Source organism: Ammospiza caudacuta, chromosome 32, assembly GCF_027887145.1.
Source record: "Ammospiza caudacuta isolate bAmmCau1 chromosome 32, bAmmCau1.pri, whole genome shotgun sequence".
Classification (NCBI taxonomy): Eukaryota; Metazoa; Chordata; class Aves; order Passeriformes; family Passerellidae; genus Ammospiza; species Ammospiza caudacuta.
Window position 1 is genome coordinate 3181341 of NC_080624.1, and position 26438 is coordinate 3207778.

Below are 26438 nucleotides of genomic sequence, written 5' to 3' on the forward strand. Positions count from 1 at the left end.
GGGATGTCTAACCCCCCTCCCTCGCCGCTGCAGCCCCCCAGGACCCCCGGGACCCCCCGGCTCCGGCGGCGCGCGCCGCGCGAGGAAGACAGTAGAATGTATAGTTATCTCCGAGACGGGGGTGTGACCCTCCAACTATACAATCTACTACCTCAGCCCGCGCGGCGCCAGCTCCAGGGGGGGATTTGGGGGTGTTTTTGGGGGGTTTTCCAGCTGTTGAAATGTTTTTGGGAGAGGGGATCCAGGTGAGCTGGAGGGATTTACCTGGCGGGGTGACGTCGGCCGAAGCGGGGCCGGCTTTGGACGCCGCGTCCTGCTGGGAGATTGGGAGGGTGGGGAGTGAAGGAGGGACCCTTCCCCACATTTCTGGGAGGGTTTTTATGGGGGTGGGGGGTTTTTTGGGGGTCTCTCACCTGAGCTTCGGCGCCGTCCTTGTCCTCGGGGCCGCGCTCGGCGCCTTTGGCCTCGTCCTCGGCCGCCTGGCGCCGGCGCTTCTCGCGCCGCTCGTCCAGCTCCTCGTCCCGCAGCGCCTCCAGGCGGGCCAGGATGGGCACCTTCACCACTGGGGGGAGAAAAATGGGGGGTTTGGGGTGTGTGGGACCCCCAGGATGGGCACCTTCACCACTGGGGCGGGAAAATTGGGGGGTTTGGGGTGTTGGGGACCGCCAGGATGGGAACCTTGATCAGTGCCAGTGGGCAACTGCAGCATGTGGGACTCCCAGGATAAGCACCTTGATCATTGCTGGGGGGAAAATGGGGGGGTTTGGGATGTGTGAGACCCCCAGGATGGGCACCTTGATCATTGCAGGGAGAAACTGAGGGGTTTGGGGTGTGTGGGACCCCCAGGGTGGGCACCTTCACCACTGGGGGGGGGGAATGGGGGGTTTGGGACATGTGGGACCACCAGGATGGGCACCTTCACCACTGGGGGGGGGAAATGGGGGGTCTGGGGTGTGTGGGACCCCCAGAATGGGCACCTTCACCACTGGGGGGGAGAAATTGGGGGGTTTGGGGGAAAAATGGGGGGTTTGGGGTGTGTGAGACCCCCAGGATGGGAACCTCGATCAGTGCCAGTGGGCAAGTGCAGCATGTGGGACCCTCAGGATGGGCACCTTCACCACTGGGGGGGATAAATGGGGAGTTTGGGGTGTGTGGGACCCCCAGGATGGGCACCTGGACCACTGGGGAGGGAAATTGGGGGGTTTGGGGTGTGCGGGACCCCAGGACGAGCACCTTGATTAGTGTGGGGAAACTGGGGGGGTTTGGGGTGTGTGGGACCCCCCAGGATGGGCACCTTGACCACTGCGGGGGGAAAATGGAGGGGTTTGGGGGAGAAACTGGGGGGTTTGGGGTGTATGAGACCCCCTGGATGGGCACCTTGACCACCTGAAGAGGAAGGAAGGGTGAGGCTCAGGGGTCTGGGGGCTTTCCCGGGGGTCTCACCAGACACGCAGTCGTGCATGCTCTCGGCGTCCAGGACCTTGCACTCCTCGGTCCAGCGCGTCAGGGCCGTGGGGATGCTGGACAGGGTCCCTGGGGGGGGATGGGAGCTTTCGAGGCTGCAGAGGCCACGCCCCCAGTGGGACCACGCCCATCTCAAGACTCAAGTCAATCAGCCAAGCCCACTCTCCCCAGACCACACCCCATTAAGCCCTGCCCATTTCCACAACAGACCACACCCCGCTAAGCCCCACCCCTTTCCCTACAGACCACACCCCCTTAAGCCCCATCTCCTCTTCAGGCCCCGCCCCTGCTGTGTCCCTGTGTCTGTGCTGTGTTTTGGAGGTCTCTCCCTGTCCCCCTGTGTCTCCAGGTGCCCCCCAGGTGTCCTCAAGTATCCCCAGGTGCCCCCAGATGTGCCCACTCGCCTGCCCGGCCGTGGGTGTCCCCATTGTGACCAGGTGTCCCCATGTATCCCCATGTCCCCAGGTGTCATCAGGTGTCTCCAGGTGTGCGCAGGTGTCTCCAGGTGTGCCCACTCGCCTGCCTGGCTGTGGATGTCCCCCCTGTCCCCAGGTGTGCCCAGGTACCCCAAGGTGTCCGCTGGTACCCCAAGGTGTCCCACTCATGTCCCTAAAGTGTGCCCAGGTGTCCGCCACATGTCCCCAGGTGTCCCCAGGTGCGTCCCCAGTTGTGCCCAGGTACCCCAAAGTGTCTCCAGGTCCCCCCAGGTGTGCCCACTTGCCTGCCTGGCTGTGGGTGTCCCCTCCATGTCCCCAGGTGCCCCCAGGTGCCCCCAGGTGCCCCAGGTGTGCCCACTCGCCTGCCTGGCTGTGGGTGTCCCCTCCATGTCCCCAGGTGTCCCCAGGCGCCCCCAGGTGTGCCCACTCGCCTGCCCGGCCGTGGGTGTCCCCACTATGACCAGGTGTCCCCATGTATCCCCATGTCCCCAGGTGTCCCCAGGTGCCCCCAGGTGTGCCCACTCGCCTGCCTGGCTGCCCGCGCTGCCCTGCTCGTGGAAGAAGTCGTCCAGCAGCTCGTCGTCGGAGCGGGCGATGATGTGAACGTCCTCGTTGCCCACCAGCAGCCGCGCCCGGCCCCGGCTCTGCAGCGGGAGGCTGCTGCTCAGCTGCAGGATGTCCGCGGCCGCCGAGGGGCCCAGGAGGCTGCAAAGGGGGTCAGGGGGGGTTAATGGGGGTTTTAGGGGGCACGGGGGGGTTAATGCAGGTTTTGGGGGGCTCAGAGGGGTGTGGGACCCCCAGTTAGGGCCACAGCCTGGCTGCTGCTCAGCTGCAGGATGTCCGCGGCCGCCGAGGGGCCCAGGAGCCTGCAAAGGGGGTCGGGGGGGTTAATGAGGGTCAGGGGGTGTTAATGAGGGTGTGGGACCCCCAGTTAGGGGTGTGGGACCCCCATTTGCTGGCACAGCCTGTCTGCTGCTCAACTGCAGGATGTCTGCGTCTGCAGAGGGGCCCAGGAGGCTGGGGAGGGGGCACAGGGGGTCAGGGGAATGTTGAGGGGCTCATGGGGTTTGTGGGACCCCTGGCTGGGGCTGTGGCACAAGCCCAGGTAGTGGATGGCGACCCCAAGGGAGCTCTGGCCATTGCTGAGAGTGGTCACTCACAGCTGGAAGATGAGGGGGGACCTGGATGACCCCAAGGGGGTTTGAGGGTGTTCCCCGGGGAATTTGGGTGAACCCAAGGGGGTTTGGTGGTGTTCTCTAGGGGATTGGATGATCCCAAGGGGTCTCTGGACATTTCCAGAAGTGGTCACTCCCTGTTAGAGGATTGGGGGCGGTTGGGGGCTGCTCCCTGGGAGGATTTGGGTGTTCCCAGGGGAGTTTGGATGAGCCCAAGGGGTCTCTGGACACTCCCAGCAGTGGCCACTCACTGCAGCAGGACTGGGAGGAGTTTGGGGGTGCTCCCAGGGGGAATTCTGGGTGACCCCAAGGGGTCTCTGGCCACTGCCCCCAGTGCTCACTCACCGCTGCAGGATCAGGGGTGGGTTTGGGGGTGTTCCCAGGGGGATTTGGGTGACCCCAAGGGGGTTTTTCTGGCCATCACTCACCGCTGCAGGATTGGGGGGGGTTTGGGTGTTCCCAGGGGGATTTGGGTGACCCCAAGGGGGTTTCTGGCCATCACTCACCGCTGCAGGATCAGGGTGGGTTTGGGGGTGTTCCCAGGGGGATTTGGGTGACCCCAAGGGGGTTTCTCTGGCCATCACTCACCGCTGCAGGATCAGGGCGGGTTTGGGGGTGTTCCCAGGGGGATTTGGGTGACCCCAAGGGGGTTTTTCTGGCCATCACTCACCGCTGCAGGATCAGGGGCGGGTTGGGCTGCCGTGCCCCCGGGTAGTGCACGTGGATGGTGTGCCCGGCGTTGGCCGTCAGCTGCCGCAGCGTGCGCTGGCTCCGGCCCAGCCCCTGCGCCAGGCGGGCGCCCCCCGGGCCGGCCCCCAGCCCCAGCCCCCCGTGCTCCGCGTGCCGCACCAGCAGAGGGTGGCTGGCCGGGATGTTCCCGGGGGACGGAGGGATGTCGGCTGGAAAGGGGGGAAATGGGGGTTAGGCACCCCAAAAAAAACAAGGGAATTGGGTAAAACACCCCAAAAACCACAGGGAGGATGGAAATGGGGGTTAAACACCCCAAAAAACCATGGGGAGAGCAGAAACAGGGGGTCAGATACCCCAAAAACTATGTGGGGGAATTGGGGAAAACACCACAAAAACCATGGGAAGGGGGGAAATGGGGAGTCAGACACCCCAAAAACCACAGGGAGGGAAAAAAGGGGTCAGACACCACAAAAAACATGGGGGGAATTGGGGAAAACATCCCAAAAATCACAGGGAGGAAAATGGGGGGTCAGACACCTCAAAAACCATGGGGGAGGGGGAAATGGGGGGTCAGACACCCCAAAAACCACAGGAAAGAATTGAGAAACACCCCAAAAACCCCAAGAAGGGGGGAAAACACCCCAAAAAACACAGGGACGAATTGGGAAACACCCCAAAAAACACAGGGAGGAATTCGGGGCTGGGGCAAAACACCCCACAAACCACTGAGAGGGGAAGAACTGGGGGGTCAGTGGGTGACCCAATTCCCACCCACCCCAAAATCCACGGGGAAACAAAACTGGGGGGAGGGTGTGACCCCTTCCTGACCCTCCCAGGGTGACAAACAGGGGTGGGGACACCCCATTTTCCCCCCACCCGATCCCACAGGGAGCCCAACACCCCCAGGTCACTCCAGCCCTGCGACACCCCCAGAGCCCTGGGGACCTCCCAGTCCCTCCCAGTGTCCCCAAATCCCCTCCCAGTCATTCCCAGTCTATCCCAGTGCCCCCCAGCCCCCTCCCTGTGCCTCCCAGTCTCTCCCAGCGTCCCCAAATCCCCTCCCAGTGGCCCCCAATCCCCTCCCAGTCTATCCCAGTTCCCTCCCAGTGTCCCCAGATCCCCTCCCATTCCTTCCCAGTCCCCTCCCAATCCTTCCCAGTGTCCCCAAATCCCCCCCCAGTCCTTCCCAGTTCCCTCCCAGTGCCCTCCAGTCTCCTCCCACTCTCTCCCAGGGCCCCCCAGGCCCCTTCCCAGTCTATCCCAGTTCCTTCACAAGTCCCTCCCAGTGCCTTCCAGTCCCTCCTCGTCCTTCCCAGTCCCTCCCAGTGTCCCCCAATCCCCTCCCAGTCCCTCCCAGTCCCGTACTGGGGCTGGAGAACATGTTGTCAAACTCGATGATGAGGTCGTCATCGCGGTCGAAGCGCTCGAAGCGCACGAGGGGCGAGGCGTTCATGTCGGGGTAATCTTCATCCAGCTCCATCTCCGAGCCATCATCGTCATCCTCCTCCTCCTCACCTTCCTCACCCTCCTCATCGTCCTGGCAGGGCCCACATGGGGGTCAGCAGGCCCCAAATTGGGGGGTTTTGACCCAAAATAGCCCCCTCTGATCCAAAATTGGGGCATTTCACCCCAAAAGAGAACTCCTGACCCAAAATTGGGGGCACCCTGACCCCAAAATGGGGGTACCCCAACCCCAAATGGCAACTCCTGACCTTAAATTGGGGGCAGTTTGACCTAAAACAGGGACCCCAAACCCCAAAAGAGGGACCCCAATCTCAAAATAGACTCCAACCCCAAAACAGGGAATCCAGCCCCAAAACAGGGACCCCAAACCCAAAAGTCACACCCAGACCCCAAAACAGGGCATCCTGCCCCAAAACAAGGACCCCAAACCCAAAAGTCACACCCAGACCCCAAAACAGGGCATCCTGCCCCAAAACAGGGACCCCAACCCAAAACAGGGACCCCGACCTAAAAACATGAACCCCAAACCCAAAACAGGCCCCTTAACCCCAAAACAGGGACCCCAACATCAAAACAGAGACTCCAACCCCAAAACAGGGACCCTAACCCAAATCAGGGACCCCAACCCAAATCAGGGACCCCAAACCCAAAAGTCACGCCCTGACCCCAAAACAGGGGCACAGCTACAGAGAGAACCCCGTTATTTAGGGGGAACCCCAACCTTTGAGGGTGACCCCGATGTTTTGGGGGCACCCCTGAGTTTTGGGGGGTTCTCAGTGCCTTAACCCCACCTGATCATCCTCATCCTCCTCTTCCTCCTCCTCCTCCTCGTCCTGGCTGTCGTCCTCGTCCTCGTTGCTGCCGCTGCTGTCTTCCTCCTGCGTGTGCTCCTCCTCATCCTCGGGGTCCAGGATGTTCATGGAATCTGTGGGGAGGGGGCAGGGGGGGCTGTAGGACCCTGAGACCCCCCCCCAAGGACACTCCCAAATCCCCAAATCACAAATTTCCCCTCCCTGATCCCATAAAGGAGCCCAAAGCCCCCAGGTCACTCCAGCCCTGCGGCCTTCCCAGAGCCCTGGGGACCTCCCAGTCCCTGCCAGTATCTTCCAGGGCCTCCCAGTTCCTCCCAGTGCCTCCCAATTCCTCCCAGTTTCCCCCAGTTCTTCCCAGTCCCTCCCAGTATCTTCCAGTCCCCCCCCCGTCCCTCCCAGTATCTCCCAGTTCCTCCCAGCTCCTCCCAGTCCTTCCCAGTGCCTTCCAGTTCCTCCCACTATCTTCCAGTCCCTCCCAGTTCCTCCCAGTGCCTCCCAATTCCTCCCAGTTCATCCCAGTTCCTCCCAGTATCTTCCAGGGCCTCCCAGTCCCTCCCAATCCATGCCAATCCATTCCCAGTTCCCCCCAGTCCCTCCCAGTGCCCACCCTCACGGTTGGCCTGCAGCGTCGAGGCCTGGCTCAGGTTGGACGGAGCCTCGTCCATCAGAACGTCCTCCTGGGACTCGTCCTCGGCCGAGCGGCTCACTGGGGACAGGGGACAGGGCTGGGGTCACTCTGATGGCCAGGGGGTCACCCTGATGGCCAGCAGGTCACTGTGATGGCCAGCAGGTCACTGTGATGGCCAGGGGGTCACCCCACTGGCCAGTGGTCACTCTGCTGCCCAGCACTCTACAGTCCAATGGTCACCCCAATGCCCAGTGGTCACTCTGCTGTCCAGCAGTCACTCAGCTCCCCAGTGGTCACTCCACTATCCAGTGGTCACTGCCCAGTGGTCACTCTGCTGCCCAGTGGTCACTGGTTACTTCAATATCCAGTGGTCACTCTGCTGCCCAGTGGTCCTGCCCAGTGGTCACTCCCCAGTGGTCACCCTGCTGCCCAGCGGTCACTCCAATGTCCAGTGGTCACTCAGCCGCCCAGCGGTCACTCTGCTGCCCAGTGGTCATTCCTCTGCCCCGTGGTCACTCCCCAGTGGTCACTCCCCTGCCCAGCGGTCACTCTGCTGTCCCTCACCGATGATGGCGCTGTTGCCGTCGGCCCCGTCCCTCTCCAGCAGTTCATCAATGAGATCCTCCAGCTCATTCTCCACCTGTGGGGGGCACAGGGGGGGTTTGGGGGTGCTGGAGGGCACTCGGGGGTCTCAGGGGAATTTGGGGAGGGGTCCCTGACCTGCATCTCCTGCGTGCTGAGCCCCTCGGGCTGCCCGGCCAGCACCACCGTGTCCCCCTCGGCCTCGCCGTCCATGTCCCCGTCGGCCGCCTCGGCCTGAGCAGCCTCCGCATCCTCCTCGGGGGGCTCGGGGTCCCCGGGGTCCCCTGGGGGGCACAGGGGGTCAGGGGGGTGTGGGGGGACAGGGGGTCCTCAAGGGGGTCACAGGGCATGGGGGGACGGGGGGGGTCACAGAGGGGACGGGGGGTCCCCGTGTGCCACCTCCGCGTCCTCCTTGGGGGGCTCGGGGTCCCCGGGGTCCCCTGGGGGGGGTCACAGTGGGGGTCATGGGGGTGTGGGGGGACAGGGGGTCCCTCTGGGGTATCACAGGGTGTGGGGGGACAGGGGGGTCACGGAGAGGGACAGGAGGGTCATGGGAGTGTTGGGGTAACAGGAGGGTCCCCTGGGGGGTCACGGGGTTTTGGGGAGACGGGGGAGGTCACAGGGCATGGGGAGACAGGGGGGTCACAGGGGGGCAGCCCCTGGAGGACAGAGAGACAGGAGGGTCCCCTGGGGGGGTCACAGGATACTGGGGGGACAAGAGGGTCACAGAGGGGGACAGGGGGGTCATAGAAGGGGACAAGGGGGGCACCCCTGGAGGGCCAGAGGGACAGAGACAGCAGGGTCTCCTGGAGGGGGTCACAGGGTTTTGGGGGGACAGAGGGGGTCATGGGGGGTGGAGGGGGGACAGGGGGATCCCCCAGGAGTATCACAGGGTGCAGGGGGACAGAGGGATCATGGAGAGGGACAGGGGGATCATGGAGAAGGGCAGGGGGATCATGGAGAGGGACAGGGGGATCATGGAGAAGGGCAGGGGGATCATGGAGAGGGACAGGGGGATCATGGAGAGGGACAGGGGGATCATGGAGAGGGACAGGGGGATCATGGAGGGGGACAGGGAGGCACCCCTGGGGGGGTGGGGGGACAGGGGGTCCTCTGGGGGGGAACAGGTTGGTCATGGGATTTGGGGGGAGCACAGGAGGGGCAGAGGGTGTGGGGTGGACAGGAGGGGTGCAGGGGGGTTATGGGGTGACACTGTGGGCTGTGGGTGTAGCTGTGGGTGACACTGGGGGCTGTGGGGTGACCCGGGGGTCCCAGAGCGGGGGTACCTCCATCGGGGGGTGCAGCCCCCGCCTCGCGGGCGCCCCCGTTGCCCTCGGCCTTGCTCTTGCTGGAGGAGCCCTTGGCCCCGAAGAGCCCGCTGGGCTGGTTCACGATGCGCGACAGCGTCTCCAGCGGCTTCAGCGCCGCGTTCACCGTGTTGGCCATGTTGGGGCTGGGGGGACAGCGCTGGCACCCCAAACGGCACAGACACCCCCAAACCCAGCAGGGACCCCCCGAAACCCGGCAGAGAACCCAAATCCAGCAGGGACCTCTGAACTCGGCAGGGACCCCAAATCCAGCAGGGATTTTTCCCCCCCCAAACCCAGCAGGGACCCCCAACCTGGCAGGGACCCCTAAACCCCAAGAAGATCCCCCAAACCCAGCAGGGATCTCCCCCAGAACCAGCAGGAATCCCCCAAATCCGGCAGGGACCCCAAATCCAGCAGGGATTCCTCCCAAACCTCAAGAGGATCCCCCAAACCCATCAGGGACCCCCCCAAACCAGCAGGGAGCCCCAAACCCCAAAAGGATCCCCTGAACCCAGCAGGGACCCCCAACCCAACAGGAATTCCCCCAGACCCAGCAGGGAGTCCCCCCCAAATCCAGCAGGGATGCCACTGAAGCTCCCCAGGACCCCTGAAAACTCCTCAAGACCCCCCAAAACCACAATGAAGCTCCCACAAAGACCCCTGAAAACTCAACACCCTTCCAAACCTCTGAAAACTCCTCAAGACCCTAATGAAGCTCCCCCAAACCTCCTCAAGACCCCTGAAAAACTCTTAAGATCCCAACCAAGCTCCCCCAAAAACCCCTGAAAACCTCTCAAGATCCCCCAAAACCCCAATGAAGCTCCCACAAAGACCCCTGAAAACTCCTCAACACCCCAACGAAGCTCCGCCAAACCTCCTCAAGACCCCTGAAAACTCCTCAAAACCCCAATGAAGCTTCCCCAAACCCCCTCAAGACCCCTGAAAATCCCTCAAAATCCCGACCAAGCTCCCCCAAAGACCCCTGAAAACCCCTCAAAACCCCCCCGCCAAACCCCCTCGGGCCCCTCACCTGGACAGGTCGAGGCTGTGGGGCACGCGGGCCAGGTCGTTGACCAGCCCCTTCTTGAGGAACAGGCGGATGATGTTGTTCATGCCGTTGTGCGGCGGCTTGGCCGCGCTGCTGTAGAAGCTCGAGGTGGACGGGCACGACTCCATGATGGTGCTGATGATGCACATGACGGCCTGGAGCCTGCGGGGACAGCGCAGCGGTCACTCGGGGGGACAGCGGTCACTCCAGGGCACATGAGTCACTCCAGGGGGACAGGGGACACCAATCATGGTGTGGAGGATAAAGGATGAGAAACAGCGGTCGCTCGGGGGGACAGCGGTCACTCCAGGGGGACAGCGGTCACTCCAGGGGGACACCGGTCATTCCAAGGGACAGCAGTCATTCCAGGGGGGCAGGGGACACTCAGGGGGACACTGGTCATTCCAGGGGGACAGCGGTCATTCTAAGGTCCAGCGGTCACTCCAGGGGGACAGGGGACACCAGTCATGTTGTGGAGGATAAAGGATGAGAGACAGCGGTCACTTAGGGGGGACAGCGGTCACTTGGGGGGTATGGGGGGACACTCTGGGGGACAGTGGTCACTCCAGGGGACACCGGTCACTCCAAGGGGTAAGTGGTCATTCCAGGGGGACAATGGTCACTCCAAGGGGACAGCGGTCACTCCAGGGGGAGGACAGAGGATGAGAGACACCTCAAGGCTGTCTCTGTAGTGACCCCACACTGTCCTCACACTGTCCCCAGGCCACCTCTGCAGTAGCCCCACTGTCCCCATGCCATCCTCACATTGTCCCTTGGCAGGCTCTGCAGTAGCCCCACATTGTCCCCAGCTGTCCCCACACTGCCTCCATGTTGTCCCCATTGTCCCCAGCCGCCCTCACATTGTCCCCATGCTGTCCCCATGTTGTCCCCAGCTACCCCCACGTTGTCCTCAGCTGTCTCCACACTGTCCTCATGCTGTCCTCACACTGTCCCCAGGTGTCCTCACATTGCCCCCATGTCATCCCCATGCCGTCCCCAGGTGTCCTCACGCTGTCTCCAGCTGTCCCCACACTATCCCCAGCTGCCCCCACGCTGTCCCCATACTCCCACTGTCCCCACATTGTCCCCAGCTGCCCCCACATTGCTCCCATGCTGTCCCCACACTGTCCTCATTGCCCTCACACTGCCCCCACTCCCCAGCTATCCCCACAGTGTCCTCAGCTGTCCCCACATTGTCCCCACATTGTCCCCATGCTGCCCCCACATTGTCCCCACCTGTCCCCACATTGCCCCCATGCTGTCCCCATTGCCCCCACGCTGTCCCCAGCTGTCCCCACAGTTCCCACGTTGTCCTCACGTTTTCCCCACACTGTCCCCAGCTGTCCCCACATTGCCCCCATGCTGTACCCACACTGTCCCCAGCTGTCCCCACATTGCCCCCATGCTGTACCCACACTGTCCCCACGCTGCCCCCACGTTCTCCCCAGCTATCCCCACACTGTCCCCACATTGTCCCCAGCTGTCCCCACGCTTCCTCAACATTGTCCTCAGCTGCCCCCATTGCCCCCACACTGTCCCCAGCTGCCTCCACGCTGTCCTCACGTTCTCCCCACACTGTCCCCAGCTGTCCCCACATTGCCCCCATGCCACCCCCGTGCTGCCCCCCCACTGTCCCCACACCTGGCATGTTTCTCGGTGCTCTCGGCCATGGCCAGGGCGCGCCCGAGGGCGGCCTTGACCTCGTTCACCAGGGCCACCTGGGCATCGGTGCCGCTGCCGGCCGCGGCCAGGCTGGCCAGGAAGAGCCGCGCCAGCGCCGGCGTGTCCTTGTCCTCGGCGTTCTGCTGGTGCGGCAGCAGGTGGTCCAGGACAAAGGCCAGCACGCTGCAGTCCTGGGGGGACACGGGGGTCACGCACCCGAACCCACGGCCAGGGGACACAGGGGACCTGGGGGACCTTCGGGGTGAGGGGACCCTGAGCACAGGACTGAGGTGCTTGGGGGACAGAGGACCTGCTTGATGAGGTGGCAGGGGACCCCAAGGTGTGGGGACAGGGACCCCTGAGCACAGGGGACAGGACTGAGGTGTCTGAGGGGACAGGGGACCCCAAGGTGTGGGGACAAGGGACCCCCGAGCACAGGGGACAGGACTGAGGTGTCTGGGGGGACAGGGGGCCTGCTCAATGAGGTGACAGGGGACCCCAAGGTGTGGGGACAAGGGACCCCCGAGCACAGGGGACAGGACTGAGGTGTCTGGGGGGACAGCAAACCTGCGACAGGGGAACAGGGGACCCTAATAATCAAGGTGACAAGGCACCTTTCTACAAGGGGTGACAAGTGACACCCCTCCCCATGGTGACAGCAGGTCCCAAAGCACAGGAGGGGTGACAGAACCCACCCAAGCACACCCTGTCAGACACACGGCTGTCCTGTCCCTGTCCCTGGTGTCACCTCCTTGATGAGCTCAGACTGTCCCTCACGGCACACCCTGACAGACACACGGCTGTCCCTGTCCCTCTGGTGTCCCTGTCCCTGGTGTCACCTCCTTGATGAGCTCAGACTGCCCCTCATGGCACACCCTGACAGACACACGGCTGTCCCTGTCCCTCTGGTGTCCCTGTCCTCGCGGTGTCACCTCCTTGATGAGCTGGGACTGCCCCTCTGGGCACACCCTGTCCCCTGTCCCCCCTGGTGGCCTGTCCCCGCGGTGTCACCTCCTTGATGAGCTGGGACTGCCCCTCCCAGCAAGCACACACTGACAGACACACAGCTGTCCCTGTTCTCTGTCCCTGTTCCTGTCTCCTGCCCCCCTGGTGGCCTGTCCCCACGGTGTCACCTCCTTGATGAGCTGGGACTGCCCCTCTGGGCACACCCTGTCCCCTGTCCCCCCTGGTGGCCTGTCCCCGCGGTGTCACCTCCTTGATGAGCTCGGACTGGCCCACGCTGTAGCTGTAGTTGGCGATCAGCGCGGCGATGCCCACGTAGGAGCGCACCAGCTCTGCCAGCAGCCGCAGGATGGTCGAGGTGGGCATCAGGGGCTTGGAGCCCCGCGCCCGGCCCCGCTCCTCGCCGCGCTCCCCCTCCTTCTCCTTGCGGCCCTCGCGGCCCTCCTCGGGGCTGGACGCTGTAGGGACACGGGGACAGCGTCAGGGGACAGTCAGGGGACACAGGAATGGGGTCAGGGGACAGTCAGGGGACAGCGTCAGGGGACACGGGGACAGGGTCAGGAGACAGTCAGGGGACACAAGAACAGCATCAGGCGCCAGGCAGGGCACAGGGTCAGGGGACATGGGGACAGGGTCAGGGGACAGTCAGGGGACACGGGGACAGCGTCAGGGGACAGTCAGGGGACATGGGGACAGGGTCAGCGGACACGGTCAGGGGGCACGGGGACAGGGTCAGGGGACAGTCAGGGGACAGCGTCAGGGGACACGGGGACAGGGTCAGGGGACAGTCAGGGGACACGGGGACAGGGTCAGGGGACAGTCAAGGAGCACGGGGACAGGGTCGGGGGACAGTGAGGGGACATGGGGGAGCAGGGAGTCACAGGAGGGCACAATTAGGGGGTGCAGAGCGCAGGAGGGACGGACAGAGTCTTAAAGACACAGAAGGGACCTTGAGGACCTTGGGGACATGGAGGGGACAGTGGGGGACTCAAGGACTGGACGGCCTGGGGGACCTTGGGCACACAGAGGGGACATCGGATGTGCGGGGATACAAAGATGATGTTGGGGGGTTTGGGAGTATTGGGGTCACAGGGACATGGGGGGGACATCAGGGGCTCAGGGACACCAGGGGACTCGAGGGGACAGTGCCACCTTCTCCCTGGGGGGTTCCCGAGGGCGGCGTCTCAGCCGCGGCTCCGTCAGCAGCAAAAACCTGGGCCTGGGGGAGCAGGGGGGGATCAGAGCCTGAGGGGGTCCCCAAAACCACACAGACCCCCCCCAGACCCTCAAAACCACCCCTGAGCCCCACCCAAACCACACCTCAGACCCCTCAGCCCCCCCCAGCCCCCAAAACCACCCCCAGCACCCCCAAATCACCCCTCAGCCCATCCAAGACCCTCTAAATCCCCTCCCAGCCCCCCCAAACTGCCCCCAGCCCCCCTAAATCTCCTCCCAGCTGCCCCAAATCATCCCCCAGCCCCAACTCCCTCCAAAGCCCCCCAAACCACTCCTCAATCCCCCTAAATGCCCTCCCAGTCCCTTCAAACCCCCACCCCAAACACCCAGATGCCTCTCAGCCCTCCCCAAACTGCCCCTGAGCCTCCCCAAACCACCCCTTAGCCACCCCCAGGACACCCCCAAATCCCCTTCCAGCCCCTCAAACCCCTTAGCCGCCCCAAATCCCTTCCGAGTCCCCCAAATCCCCTTCCAGCCCCTCAAACCACCCCTCAGCCCCCCCAAATCCCTTCCCAATCCCCCCAAACCATCCCTCAGCCCCCCCAAATCCCTTCCCAATCCCCCCAAACCATCCCTCAGTGCCCCCAAATCCCTTCCTAGTCCCCCCAAACCGCCCCTTAGGCCCCCCAGGACCCCCCAAGCCCCCCCAAATCCCCTTACAGCCCCTCAAATCACCCCTCAGCTCCCCCAAACCACCCCTCACCCCCCCCCCCCAATCCCCTCCCAGCCCCCCCAAACCACCCCCCAGGCCCCCCAAACCACCCCTCAGCCCCCCAGAACATGGTCAAGCCCCCCAAATCCCCTCTCAGCGCCCCCAAACCGCCCCTCAATCCCCCCAGGACCGCCCCCAAGGCCCCGTACGTTGATGGCGAAGCCGGCAGGGGGGTCGAAGTCGGCGGGCGGGCGGGTGAGGCTGCGGTACTGCTGGTACATGTCGTCCCCAATGTCCGACAGCAGCTGGCTCACCTCGCTGGGCGCCGCGCTCTTGGGGTCCCCCTTGTCACCTGTGTGGGGACACGGCGCTCAGGGGGGACAGGGGGTACCCCCAGAGGGGTTGGGGCACCCTGGTTGCCCCCTATAGGGACACCCCATTTCTGTCCCTATATGGACACCCCAATTCCTTCCCAATAAAAACACCACAACTCCTCCTATATGGACATTCCAATCCCTTCCCTACATGGGACACCCCAATTCTCCCTACATGGGCACCCCAATTCAATCTCTATTTGGACACCCCAATTCCTTCCCTATATGGACACCCCAATTCCTTCTATACGGGCACCTCAATTCTTTCCCTATATGGACACCCCAATTCTTCCCATATGGGTACCCCAAATCCTTCCCTATATGGACACTCCCATTCCCCTTATACAGACACCTCAATTCCTCCTATATGGACACCTCAATTCCTCCTATATGGACACCCCAATTCTGTCCCTATATGGACATTCCAATCCCTTCCCTGTAGAAACACCACAATTCCCCCTGTATGGACACCCCAATTCCTTCCCTGTATGGACACCCCAATTCCTTCCCTATATGGATACCCCAATTCCTCCTATATGGACACCCCAATTCCTCCTATATGGACACCCCAATTCCTCCCCTGTATGGACACCCCAATTCCTTCCCTATATGGACACCCCAATTCCTCCTCTATGGACACCCCAATTCTGTCCCTATATGGACACCCCAATTCCTTCCCTATATGGACACCCCAATTCCAGTTCCACATGCACTCCACTTGTCTCTGTGCACCCCAAACCTCCCTGGGGCTGTCTGCCCCCATTATGGGGGTTACCCAAGCCCCCCAAACCCTTGTCAGAGTTTGGCAAACACTCAGGACATCACACAGGACACCCCAATTCCAGTTCCACGTGCTCCCCACTCCTCTCCCTGCACCCCAAACCTACCTGGGGGTGTCTGTCCCATCCCAAGTCCCCCAAACCCTTGTAGGAGTCTGGCAGACACCCGTGGCATCGAGTAGGACACCCCAATTCCTGTTCCCCATGCACCCCAAATTTCTCTGGGGGTGTCTGCCCCCATTGTGGGGGTTCCCCAAGTCCCCCAAACCCTTATCAGAGGCCCAGGACATCACACAGGACACCCACAGGGGCACGGCGGGCACCCAGGGCATTGCACAGGACACCCACAGGGGCACAGTGAGCACCCAGGGCATTGCACAGGACACCCCAAATCCAGTTCCACGTGCACCCCACTCCTCCCTCTGCCCACCCTGAACCTCCTGAGCCCCCCATACCCTCATCAGGGATGTGGTGGGCACCCAGGGCATTGCACAGGACACCCACAGGGGCATGGTGGGCACCCAGGGCATTGCACAGGGGCGTGGTGGGCACCCAGGACATTGCACAGGGGTATGGTGGGCACCCAGGGCATTGCACAGGGGCGTGGTGGGCACCCAGGGCATTGCACAGGGGCATGGTGGGCACCCAGGGCATTGCACAGGACACCCACAGGGGTGTGGTGGGCACCCAGGGCATTGCACAGCACACCCCAAATCCAGTTCCACATGCACCCCGCTCCTCCCTCTGCCCACCCTGAGCCCCCCGTACCCTCGTCAGGAGCGTGGTAGGCAGCCAGGGCGTTGAGCATGTCGTAGATGACGTCCCGGATGGGCTCGGGGATGGGCGGCAGCGCAGCCGCCTTGGCCGGCGTGGTCTTCACCAGCTGCACCGCGTTGGGGCCCTTGATCCGCAGGTTCTCAAACTCGTCGTCAGAGGCTGGGAAATTGGGGGTGAAATTGGGGGTCAGGGATTTGGGGGGATCCTCAGCAGTGTCAGGTTGGGAATATGGATGAGATGGGATGCTGGTTTTTGGGGGGTGGAGGCACCGCTGGGATCCCCATTCCGAGAGACCCCTGTTCTGAGGGTAAAGGGACCCCTGGGACCTCATTTGTAGGGAGAGAGGCACCCTTGGGACCCCCATTCTAAGGGAAAAAGAATCCCCAGGACCTCATTTTTGTGGGATAAAGGCACCCCTAGAACCCCCATTCTGAGACACCCTTGGAACCCCGTTTTTTGGGCATAAAGGCACCTTGGGATCCCCTCCATGAATCCTCCCAGGACCTCACTACAGATGCCTGGGATTCCACCTATGTCCCTGTCCCCCTTTTAGGAATCCCCCTCACATCCCAGGCCCCTCCCGGAGCCTGTCCCAGGTACTCAGACCCTCCCCGGGATCCCCCACCCCCCTCCAGGAGCCTGTTCCATGTACCAAGACCCTCCCCAGGAGTCCCCCCCATGTCCCAGACCCCCTTCCAGGAGCCTGTTCCAAGTCTCCAGGATCTTTCCTCACATCCCAGACCCCCCTCCAGGAGCCTGTTCCATATACCCAGACCCTCCCCAGAATCCACCCAACAACCCAGGCCCCCTCCAGGATCCCTCCCACATCCCAGACCCCCTCCAGAAGCCCCCCCATGTCCCAGGCCCCCCTCCAGGAGCCTGTTCCATATACCCAGACCCTCCCCAGGTGCTCCCAATGCCCCCTCCAGGAGCGCCATCAATGTCCCCATGACCCCTCCAGGACCTGCCTGGTCCCTATCCCCCCTCCAGGATCCAGCCATCATCCCAGTCCCCCTCCAGGAGCCTGTTCCAGGTACCCAGACCCTCCCCAGGATCCCCTCCCACATCCCAGCCCCTCTCCAGGATCCCCTCCAACATCCCAGCCCCTCCCCAGGATCCCCCCCACATCCCAGCCCCCTTCCAGGAGCCTGTTCCAGGTACCCACCCCCCCCCCAGGACCCCCGTGCCCCTCACCGGTGCCGGAGCCGCGCGGCGCGGGCAGGGCGATGCGGATGCAGCCCGTGGCCACCTCGGTGAAGACGTTGGGGCTGCGGCAGGCGGCGGGGCCCAGCACCCGCAGGATGTAATTCACCTCCCGAGAGCCCAGGCTGCCAGAAACCACCCCCGAGGTGGTGCTGCCCGCCCCGCTCGTGGCTGCTGAGCGAACCACCTGGGCACGGGGACATGGCAGGGACATCGTGGGCACGGGGCCAGAGGGGCACCCCCGGGAGAGCTTCCCGTGGGAGCCAGAGCCCCAGAGCCCTCCTTGGCCCTGCTGGCCCCAGAGCGACAATTCCCAGATTTCCTTGTCCCCATGACCCCCAATTCCCTGATCCCCTTGTCCCCATGACCCCCAATTCCCTGATCCCCTTGTCCCCATGACCCCCAATTCCCTGATCCCCTTGTCCCCACGACCCCCAATTCCCTGATCCCCTTGTCCCCATGATCCCCAGTTCCCTGATCCCCTTGTCCCTTGCAGCTGCAATCTCCTCTCCCCCAGCCCCCCAATTTCCTCTCCCCAGCCCCCCCAACTCCCCTCTCCCCTTATCCCCCCACCCCCTCAGCCCCCCAATGCCCTTCCCCTCTCCCAGTTCTCTCTCCCCTCTCCCTTTATTCCCCTCTCCCCCAGCTCCCCAATTTACTCTTTCATTACCCTCAGTTCCCCAATTTCCTCTCCCTCAGCCCACCCCTCTCATCCCCAGCACCCCTATCCCCTCTCCTCCAGCTCCTCAATCCCCTCTCCCTTTACCCCCAGCTCCCCTTCCCTTCACCCCAGCTCCCCATCCCCTCTCCCCCAGCTCCCCAATCCCCTCTCCCTTTATTCTCCTCACCCCAAACCCCCCAACTTCCATCTCCCTTTATTCCCCTCATCCCCAGCCCTGAAAACCCCTCTCCCTTCCCTTCCCTTCCCTTCCCTTCCCCCTTACCCCCACCCCCCCCAATCCCCCTCTCCCCTAGCCCCAAATCCCCTCACCCTCACCCCCAAAGCCCCTCTCTCCCCTCTCCCACCCCTCACCTTCTCCATGGTGTGCCTCAGCGTGCAGGGATCCTCGATGATGTGCCGGAAGAGCAGCGTGACGAGCGGCGTGAAGCCGGTGAAGCCGGAGCTCTGTGTGAGCGCCAGGATGGTGCGCGTGGAGCGCAGCTCGGCGAACAGCAGCGCGTGCTTGTGCTGCCGCGTCAGGCGCAGGCACAGGCGCAGCGTGGCGTGCAGCGTGTCGGGGTCCACGGGCACCCCCAGCATGCTGACGCACGCCCGCAGCACGGCCGGCACCGCCTCCTCCGCCAGGCCCCGCACCGGAGCCTCGGCGTCGGCGCCGGGGTCGTCCCGCGGCTCCTCGGGGGTGGGAGTGGGGCAGTGAGGGGATGGGCAGGGGGCGGTGGGAGTGGTGGTGGTGCTGGTGGTGGTGGTGGTTGTGGTGGTGGAAGGGGGGTCTTCGTCTGTAGAAGGGGGGTCTGGAGCTGTGGGGAGGAGGAAAGGGGTGAGGAGGGTGGGTTTTGGGGGGTGGGTATGGCTGGGGGGTCTTGGGCACTTAGTTGTGGTCCCTGTGACTCCCCCCTCATGGCCATTCTGACCCCATCATGATCATTCTGATCCCACCGTGACCATTCTGACCTCCCATGATCATTCTGATCCCACTGTGACCATTCTGACCTCCCATGATCATTCTGATCCCACTGTGACCATTCTGACCTCCCATGATCATTCTGATCCCACTGTGACCATTCTGACCCCCATAACCATTCTGATCCCACCGTGACCATTCTGAGCCCCCCATTACCATTCTGATCCCACCATGATCTCTGTGACTCCCCCATGGCCGTTCTGACCCTCCCCCATGACCATTCTCACCTCCCATGGCCATTCAGTTGCCCCCCCCCGTGACCCCCCCATAGCCATTCTGACCCCACTGTGGCCTCTATGACCTGCCATGACCATTCTGACCCCAGACTCCCCCAAAACCCCTCAGACCCCTCCCCATCACCTCTCAGACCTCCCAAAACCTCTCTGATGCTCCCATAACCTCCTTGCCCCCCCAAAACCCCTCAGACTTCCCCAAAACCCCTCAGACATCCCCCTAAACCCCTCAGACCCCTCCCCATCACCGCTCAGACCCCCCAAAACCCCTCCAATGCCCCCATAACCTCCTTGCCCCCCCAAAACCCCTCAGAACCCCCCTCCGCCCCCTTCCAGCCCCATACCGGGGGTCTCGTCCTTGCCCTTCCCCTCGGGGTCCTCGGCCCCCCCCTCGTCACGGCCCTTCCCGGCGCGGGGGGGTCTCAGCAGCGTCAGCATCACCGGGCGCCGGTTCCCGGTCTCCTCGTTCACCTGGGGACACCGGGGGTGACAGGGGTGACACCGGGGCTCCTCCCCATGGGGTGACACCAGCAGGGTGTCCCCTGCAGTGGGTGACACTGGGGCTGTGTTCCCCTGGGCTGGGTGGCACCAGGGGTCTGTCCCCTGCCCTTAGGGGAGTGTCCCCCTGCCCTGGGTGACCCTGGTCTGTGTCCAGGATGTGTCCCCGTGCCCCAGGGCTGTGTCCCCATGACCCTGGCCTATGTCCCCATACCCTGGCTGATGCCAGGGCCGTGTCCCCAAGCCCTGGGGCTGTGTCCCCATGGCCTGGCTGACCCCAGCCCATGTCCCCATGCCCCAGGGCCATGTCCCCAGCCTCTCACCTGCACCATGGTGGTGAACTGCACGGTGTAGTGGTGTGTCCCCATGACCCTGGGGCTGCGTCCCTGAACTCTGGGCAATGCCCCCAAGCCCTGGGGCTGTGTCCCCATGCCCTGGTTGCCCCCAGCCCCTGTCCCCATGCCCCCCAGCCTGTCCCCAGCCCCTCACCTGCACCATGGTGGTGAACTGCACGGTGTAGCGCCGCCTGCCGGCCGTGAAGCGCACGCTGGGCTCCCCGGCTCTCCAGGCCGCGTCGATGGTGCTGTTGTTGCTGGCGCTGTAGCTGCACCAGCGGCCAGAGCGGTCGTCAAACCAGCGCCAGTTGTTCCCAGTGGCCTGCAGGTACTGGGGGGGACATGGGGAGGGGGGGGAGTCAGTGGTTTGGAGCCCCTCATGTGCCCCCCAAACCTTGCTCAGGGTAGTGCTGGGTGTGGTGGGGGTGTGAGGTCATTGTCCCCATCACAGGGACATCGTGTATCCCTCAGGACTCTGTGTGTCACCAGAGACCCTTCACATCTCTCCCCGTGTCCCCCAGGACCCTTTGTGTCACCCCCTGTATCCCCCAGAACTCCAAGGCTCCTCCTCAGGACCCTGTGTGTCATCCAGTGTCACCCCCTGTGTCTCCCAGGACTCTTTGTGTCACTCCTGTGTCACTCCCTGTGTCCCCCAGGGCCACAAGGCTCCTCCTCAGGACCCTGTGTCACCCCCTGTGTCCCCCAGGACCCTGTGTGTGACCCCACGTCTCCCAAAACTCTGAGTGTCACCCCCTGTGTGCCCCAGAACCCCAAGGGTCTTCCCCAGGACTCTGGGTGTCACCCCCTGTGTCCCCCAGGGCTCTGGGTGTCACCCCCTGTGTCACCCCCTGTGTCCCCAAGGGCTCTGTGTGCCATCCCCTGTGTCACCCTGGCTGCTCCACTCCCCTCCCAGCCCCACCACGTGTCCCCAGGAGCTCCCCATGTCCCCTTCCAGCCCCCCCAAAACCCTCAGGACCCCCCAAATTCCCCCCAGGACCCCCCAAATTCCCCCCAGCCCTCCCACCTTGTTCATCTGCGCGCGGCGCTTGGAGGACACGGCCGTCTTCTCATAGAAATCAATCAGCAGCAGCACAGGGGTGATCCACCTTTTTTGGGGGGGCAGAAGAGTTGTGAGAGCATCCCAGGGTGGTTTTGGGGGGGTTCTGGGGGGTCTGCAAGGGGTCACTCCTTACTTGGGGGTCTGCACCTCCTTGTGCTCCTTGGCAGCCTGCAGGCAGGGCTGCACCACCTCCAGCAGCTTGATCAGCACGTCCAGCACGCAGCTGGACTCCACCACGCGGGCACAAGGCAGCTTCAGCTCCTGGGGCACCCCAAAAACATCAGCACCCCAAAATATCCACCGAAACACCCCCAAAATCCCGACCAAAATATCCAGAAACAGCCCCAAAATATCCACAGAAACCAGCACACCGCTGGACCCCACCATGGCAGCACAGGGCAGCTTCAGCTCCTGGAGCACCCCAAAATATCCAACAAAATACCCCCAAAATCGTGACCAAAATACCCAGAAACTGCCCCAAAATATCCACAGAAACCAGCACACAGCTGAACCCTCCCAAGGGGCCACAGGGCAGCTTCAGCTCCTGGGGCACCCCAAAAATATCAGCACCCCACAAACCATTCCAAACACCCCCAAAACACCCTCAAAGCACCCCAAAACAACCCCAAACCTCAGGATTTATGGAAAATGAGCCACCTCTGGAAAGCACCTGGCAGTTTTGTGAGGGATGTGAGGCCCAGGGACCCAGGGGTGTTCCCCCCAAGTTTTGGGGTGTCTCCCCAGGTTTTGGAGTCACTCCCCAGGTTCTGGAGTCCTCCCAGGCTTTAGGTTCCCCCCTCACAGCTTTTTGGGGTCATTCCCCAGGTTTTGGGGTCCCCTCAGGTATGGTGGCCCCCCAAGGTTTTGGGCTGCTCCACCCAGGTTTTGGGTTCACCCCAAGTTTTGTGGTCATCCCCCCACATTCTGTGGTCACACCCCCAGGTTCTGTGGTCACTCCCCTGGGTTTTGGGGTCACTCCCCCAGGTTTTGGGTTCACCCCAAGTCTTGTGGTCATTCCCCACATTCTGTGGTCACTGCCCCCAGGTTTTGGGGTTAACCCCCCCAGGTTTTGTGATCACTCCCCCAGGTTTTGAGGTACCTCGAAGAGCAGGGTGAGCAGCAGGATGCGCGTGGCCAGGTTGGAGGCCTGGGGCAGGGTGGCCATTTGGCTGATCCACTCCGACACCGTCTTGGTGTCGCTGGTGGTCAGCGGCACGGCCGCCTTGATCAGGACATCGGCTGCCTCCCACACCTGGGGGGACGAGTGGTCAGAGGGTCAGTGGTCAGCAGGGTCAGGGGTCAGTGGGGTCAGCAGGGTCAGTGGTCACTGGGGGTCAGTGGGGTCAGGGGGCAGTAGGGACCAGGGAGAAGTGGGGATCAAGGTGATCACTGGGGGTCGCAGGTCAGTGGGGCATGGCCACCTTGATCAGGACATCGGCTGCTTCCCATACCTGGGGGGACCAAGTGGTCAGTGGGGTCAGGGGGCAGCAGTGGCCAGTGGGTAGTGGGGATCAGGGTGGTCAGTGGGGTGATGGGGTCACTGGGGGTCAGGGATCAGTGGGGCACAGCCACTTTGATCAGGACATTGGCTGCGTCCCACACCTGTGAGTCAGTGGTCAGTGGGGTCAGTGGGGTCAGGGGGGCACAGCCACCTTGATCAGGACAACAGCCACCTCCCACACCTGAGAGATCAGTGGTCAGTGGGTCAGTGAGGGCCAGGGTGGCCAGTAGGGCACGGCCACCTTGATCAGGACATCGGCTGCCTCCTACACCTGGGGGTCAGTGGGGTCAGGGGTCACTGGAGGTCAGGGAGTAGTGGGGAACAAGGTGGTCAGTGGGGTTATGGGGTCACTGGGGTCAGTGGGGCATGGCCACCTTGATCAGGACAATGGCCACCTCCCACACCTGGGGGTCAGTGGTCAGTGGGGTCAGTGGAGATCAGTGGGTCAAATAAGGGCCAGGATGGTCAGTGGGGCTCAGGGGTCAGTGGTGGTCAGTGGGGGTCAAGGGACAACCAGGTTCAGGGGGGGCACAGCTGCCTTGATCAGGAGCTCCCACACCTGGGGGAGCTGAGTGGTCAGTGGGGGTCAGCAGGGTGCAGTGGGTCAGTAACATTTAGGGCGGTCAGCAGGGTTCAGGTCAGTGCAGTCCAGTGTGGTCAGTGGGGTTCAGGGGGGCACCTGGCACACCTGGGGGTTCAGGGGGTCTCAGGGCAGGTTTAGGGGTCTTGGGGTAGGTTTGGCACAAGTTCAGGGGTCTCAGGGCTGGTTCAGGGTGGGTTTAGGGCAGATTTAAGCTGGGTTTAGGCTGAGTTCAGGGCTCCATACCTGCTGCACCACCTGTATGAGCACTGAGTCCCAGCAGGCCGGGCCATTGCGGCGCACAGCCACCATTGGGGTCAGGGGTCTCAGGGTGGGTTTGGGGGTCTCGGGGCTGGTTCAGGATGTGTGTAGGGGTCTCAGGGCTGGTTCAGGGTAGATCTAGGGCAGGTTTAGGCTGGATTTAAGCTGGGTTCAGGTCCCCATACCTGCTGCACCACCTGCTTGAGCACGCTGTCCCAGCAGGCCAGGCCATTGCAGCACATGGCAATCATTGGGGTCAAGGGCCCCAGGGTGGGTTTGGGACAGGTTTAGGGATCTCAGGGCTGGTTCAGGGTGGGTTTAGGGGTGTCAGGGCTGGCTCAGGATAGATTTGGGGCAGGTTTAGGGTGAGTTTAGGGCAGATTTAGGCTGGGTTCAGGGCTCCATACCTGCTGCACCACCTGTTTGAGCACGCTGTCCCGGTAGGCCGGGCCATTGCAGCACATAGCCACCATTGGGGTCAGGGGTCTCAGGGTTGGTTCAGGGTGGGTTTAGGGGTCTTAGGGCTGGTTCAGGGTGGATTTAGGGCAGGTTTAGGCTGCGTTCAGGGCTCCATACCTGCTGCACCACCTGTTTGAGCACGCTGTCGCGGTAGGCCGGGCCGTTGCGGCGCACGGCCGTCATCAGCAGGTCGCACACGCGGTACACGGTGTCAGGCAGCTCGTCCAGCAGCTGAGAGCAGCCCGGCAGCATCGAGTCCGTGAAGGCGCCGAGCTCGGCCGCCTCCAGCGGCTCGGCCCCCTCGAACTTCTCCAGGCACTTGGCCTCCTCCTCCTCCTGCCGCTCCCGCGCCCGCCGCTCCTCCTCCTCCTTGCGGCACGCGGCCTCCTGAGGGGAAAATGGGGTGAGGAGGGGGAGAAAGGGGGAGAAATGGGGTTTGGGGCAGGGAAATGGGGGAGAAATGGGCAGGGAAATGGGGTTTGGCAAAGGGAAATGGGGTTTGGGGCAGGGAAATGGGGGAGAAATGGGGGTATGGGGCAGGGAAATGGGGTTTGAGGAGAGAAATGGGGTTTGGGGCAGAGAAATGGGGGTTTGGGCAGGGAAATGGGGTAAGGAGGGGGAGAACGGGGGGGAAATGGGGGTTTGGGGCAAGGAAATGGAGGAGAAATGGGGGTTTGAGGCAGAGAAATAGGGTTTTAGGGACAGGAAATGGAGGTTTTGGGACAGGAAATGGGGTTTTAGGGACAGGAAATGGGGTTTTTGGGGGTCCCACCTCTGGGGACTCGGCGCGCTGCTCCATGGGGATGTCCTGGCCCAGGGACATGGCGATGGCTCTCATCATCTGATCCTCCTCTGACATGCTCAGGTCCTGGGGGGCAGCGTCAGGGGCTGCGGGGACCCCCAAGAGCACCCCAAAAACCACCAGGAGCCCCAAAAACCACCCAAACCATCCCAAAACCCAGCAGGAATCCCAAAAACCACCCAAACCACCCCAAAATCCACCAGGAACTCCCAAACCCCCTCAAAGCAGCCCAAAAACCACGCAAAGCACCCCAAAAACCATCAAGACCTCCAAAAACCACCCAAACAACCCCAAAATCCCCAAGGACCTCACCCCCAAAGCATCCCAAAACCCACAAAGAACCCCCAAAAAACAATGAAGACCCCCCCAAAACCCCTCAGGATCCCTCCCAAACCCCCCCAAGCCCTCCTTATTTCCCCTTCCCCCACTGCAGGACTCCCCCAAACCCCTCCCTGATCCTCCCAAATCCTCTCTATTTCCCTTTCCCCACTGCAGGACCCCCCCAAATCCCCCCATTTTCCCTCCCCCTGCCCCAGCCCCCCCCGTTGTGCCCCCCCAGCCCCACTGACCCGTGCAGAGCCCCCCATCAGCGGGGGGGGGTGGGTGAGCAGGTACTCCGTGGCCTGCTCCATGGTGTTGGTGTTGAGCAGGGCCTCCATGGCGTGCTCCCGTGAGAAACCCATGTCCATCAGCTGGGGGGGCACAGGGGGGGCACACAGAGGGGTCAGCGGGGATTTGGGAGCACGAGGAGGGGTTTGAGGGGCACAAGGAGGGGTTTGAGGAGGATTTGGTGGGACTTCCCACCTCCCATTTTTTCCCTTCCACCCCGCGTTTTTTTTTCCCACCCCTCAGTTTTTTCCATCCCATCCTTCAGTTTTTGAACTCCCACCCCCATTTTTCCCCTCCCATCCCCATTTGTTTCCTCCTACCCCCATTTCTCCGTCCCACCTCCCATTTTTTTGTCTCACCCCTCAGTTTTCAGCCTCCTACCCCTCATTTTTCCCTCCCACCCCCCATTTCTCAACTTCCTACTCCCCAGCTTTTTGCCCCACCCATTTTTTCCCTCCCACGCCCCATTTCTCCATCCCACCCCCATTTTTCCATCCCACCCTTTAGTTTTCAGCCTCCCACCCCCCATTTTTCAACACCTCCTACCCCCCATATTTTTGTCCCACCCCTCAGTTTTTGACCTCCCATCCTTCAGTTTTTGAGCTCTCGCCCCCATTTTTTCTCTCTCACCCCCAATTCTCCATCCCACCTCCCATTTTTTTGGTCCCAACCTTCAGTTTTCAGCCTCCTATCCCCATTTTTCCCCATCCCACCCCCATTTTCCCCCCTCCCACCCCCTTTTTTCCCCCATCCCCACACCTGCTGCAGCTGCTGCTGGTTGACGTGGGGCTCCCTGCGGGCTCCCCCCTCGTCCCCCCCGGGCTCGTCGGGCGCGGGTCCCTCTCGCTCGCGGCCCAGGCGCTCGCGCAGCAGCGGCTCCGCGCGCAGGATGTGGCACAGGATGGCCAGCATGGACTCGGCCATGCGGCCCCCGTACACCTTCAGCGGCCGCCGCTGCCACAGCTGCTTGATGCAGGCGAACGCGGCCTGGGGACGCAGCGGGGACACGGTGGGGACACGGCGGGGATACGGCAGAGAAAAGGTGGGGACACGGTGGGGACACGGCAGGGAGGTGGGGACAGGGTGGGGACATGGCAGGGAGCAGGTGGGGACATGGTGGGGAGAAGGTGGGGGCATGGTGGGGACAGGCACAGACATAGAGGGGACACGGGGACATGGTGGGGACATGGTGGGGACAAGG

The 26438-nt window shown here is 62.9% G+C and overlaps 1 protein-coding gene across 1 annotated transcript in view; it reads right to left on the bottom strand.

Annotated features, from left to right (window-relative positions):
• HUWE1 (HECT, UBA and WWE domain containing E3 ubiquitin protein ligase 1) overlaps window positions 1–26438 on the bottom strand; it is a 71291-nt gene that overhangs the window by 24074 nt on the left and 20779 nt on the right. The window contains 28 exon segments of the mRNA XM_058822306.1: window positions 265–313; window positions 414–562; window positions 1444–1533; window positions 2428–2606; window positions 3747–3975; window positions 5132–5303; window positions 6022–6155; window positions 6650–6748; window positions 7235–7310; window positions 7391–7536; window positions 8539–8705; window positions 9593–9772; window positions 11252–11463; window positions 12485–12693; window positions 13388–13454; window positions 14333–14475; window positions 16045–16212; window positions 17248–17443; window positions 18290–18735; window positions 19477–19603; window positions 20120–20296; window positions 20990–21071; window positions 21159–21286; window positions 22125–22277; window positions 23944–24213; window positions 24599–24694; window positions 25198–25320; window positions 25997–26224. Of these exon segments, the coding sequence (XP_058678289.1) occupies window positions 265–313; window positions 414–562; window positions 1444–1533; window positions 2428–2606; window positions 3747–3975; window positions 5132–5303; window positions 6022–6155; window positions 6650–6748; window positions 7235–7310; window positions 7391–7536; window positions 8539–8705; window positions 9593–9772; window positions 11252–11463; window positions 12485–12693; window positions 13388–13454; window positions 14333–14475; window positions 16045–16212; window positions 17248–17443; window positions 18290–18735; window positions 19477–19603; window positions 20120–20296; window positions 20990–21071; window positions 21159–21286; window positions 22125–22277; window positions 23944–24213; window positions 24599–24694; window positions 25198–25320; window positions 25997–26224 (4495 nt within the window).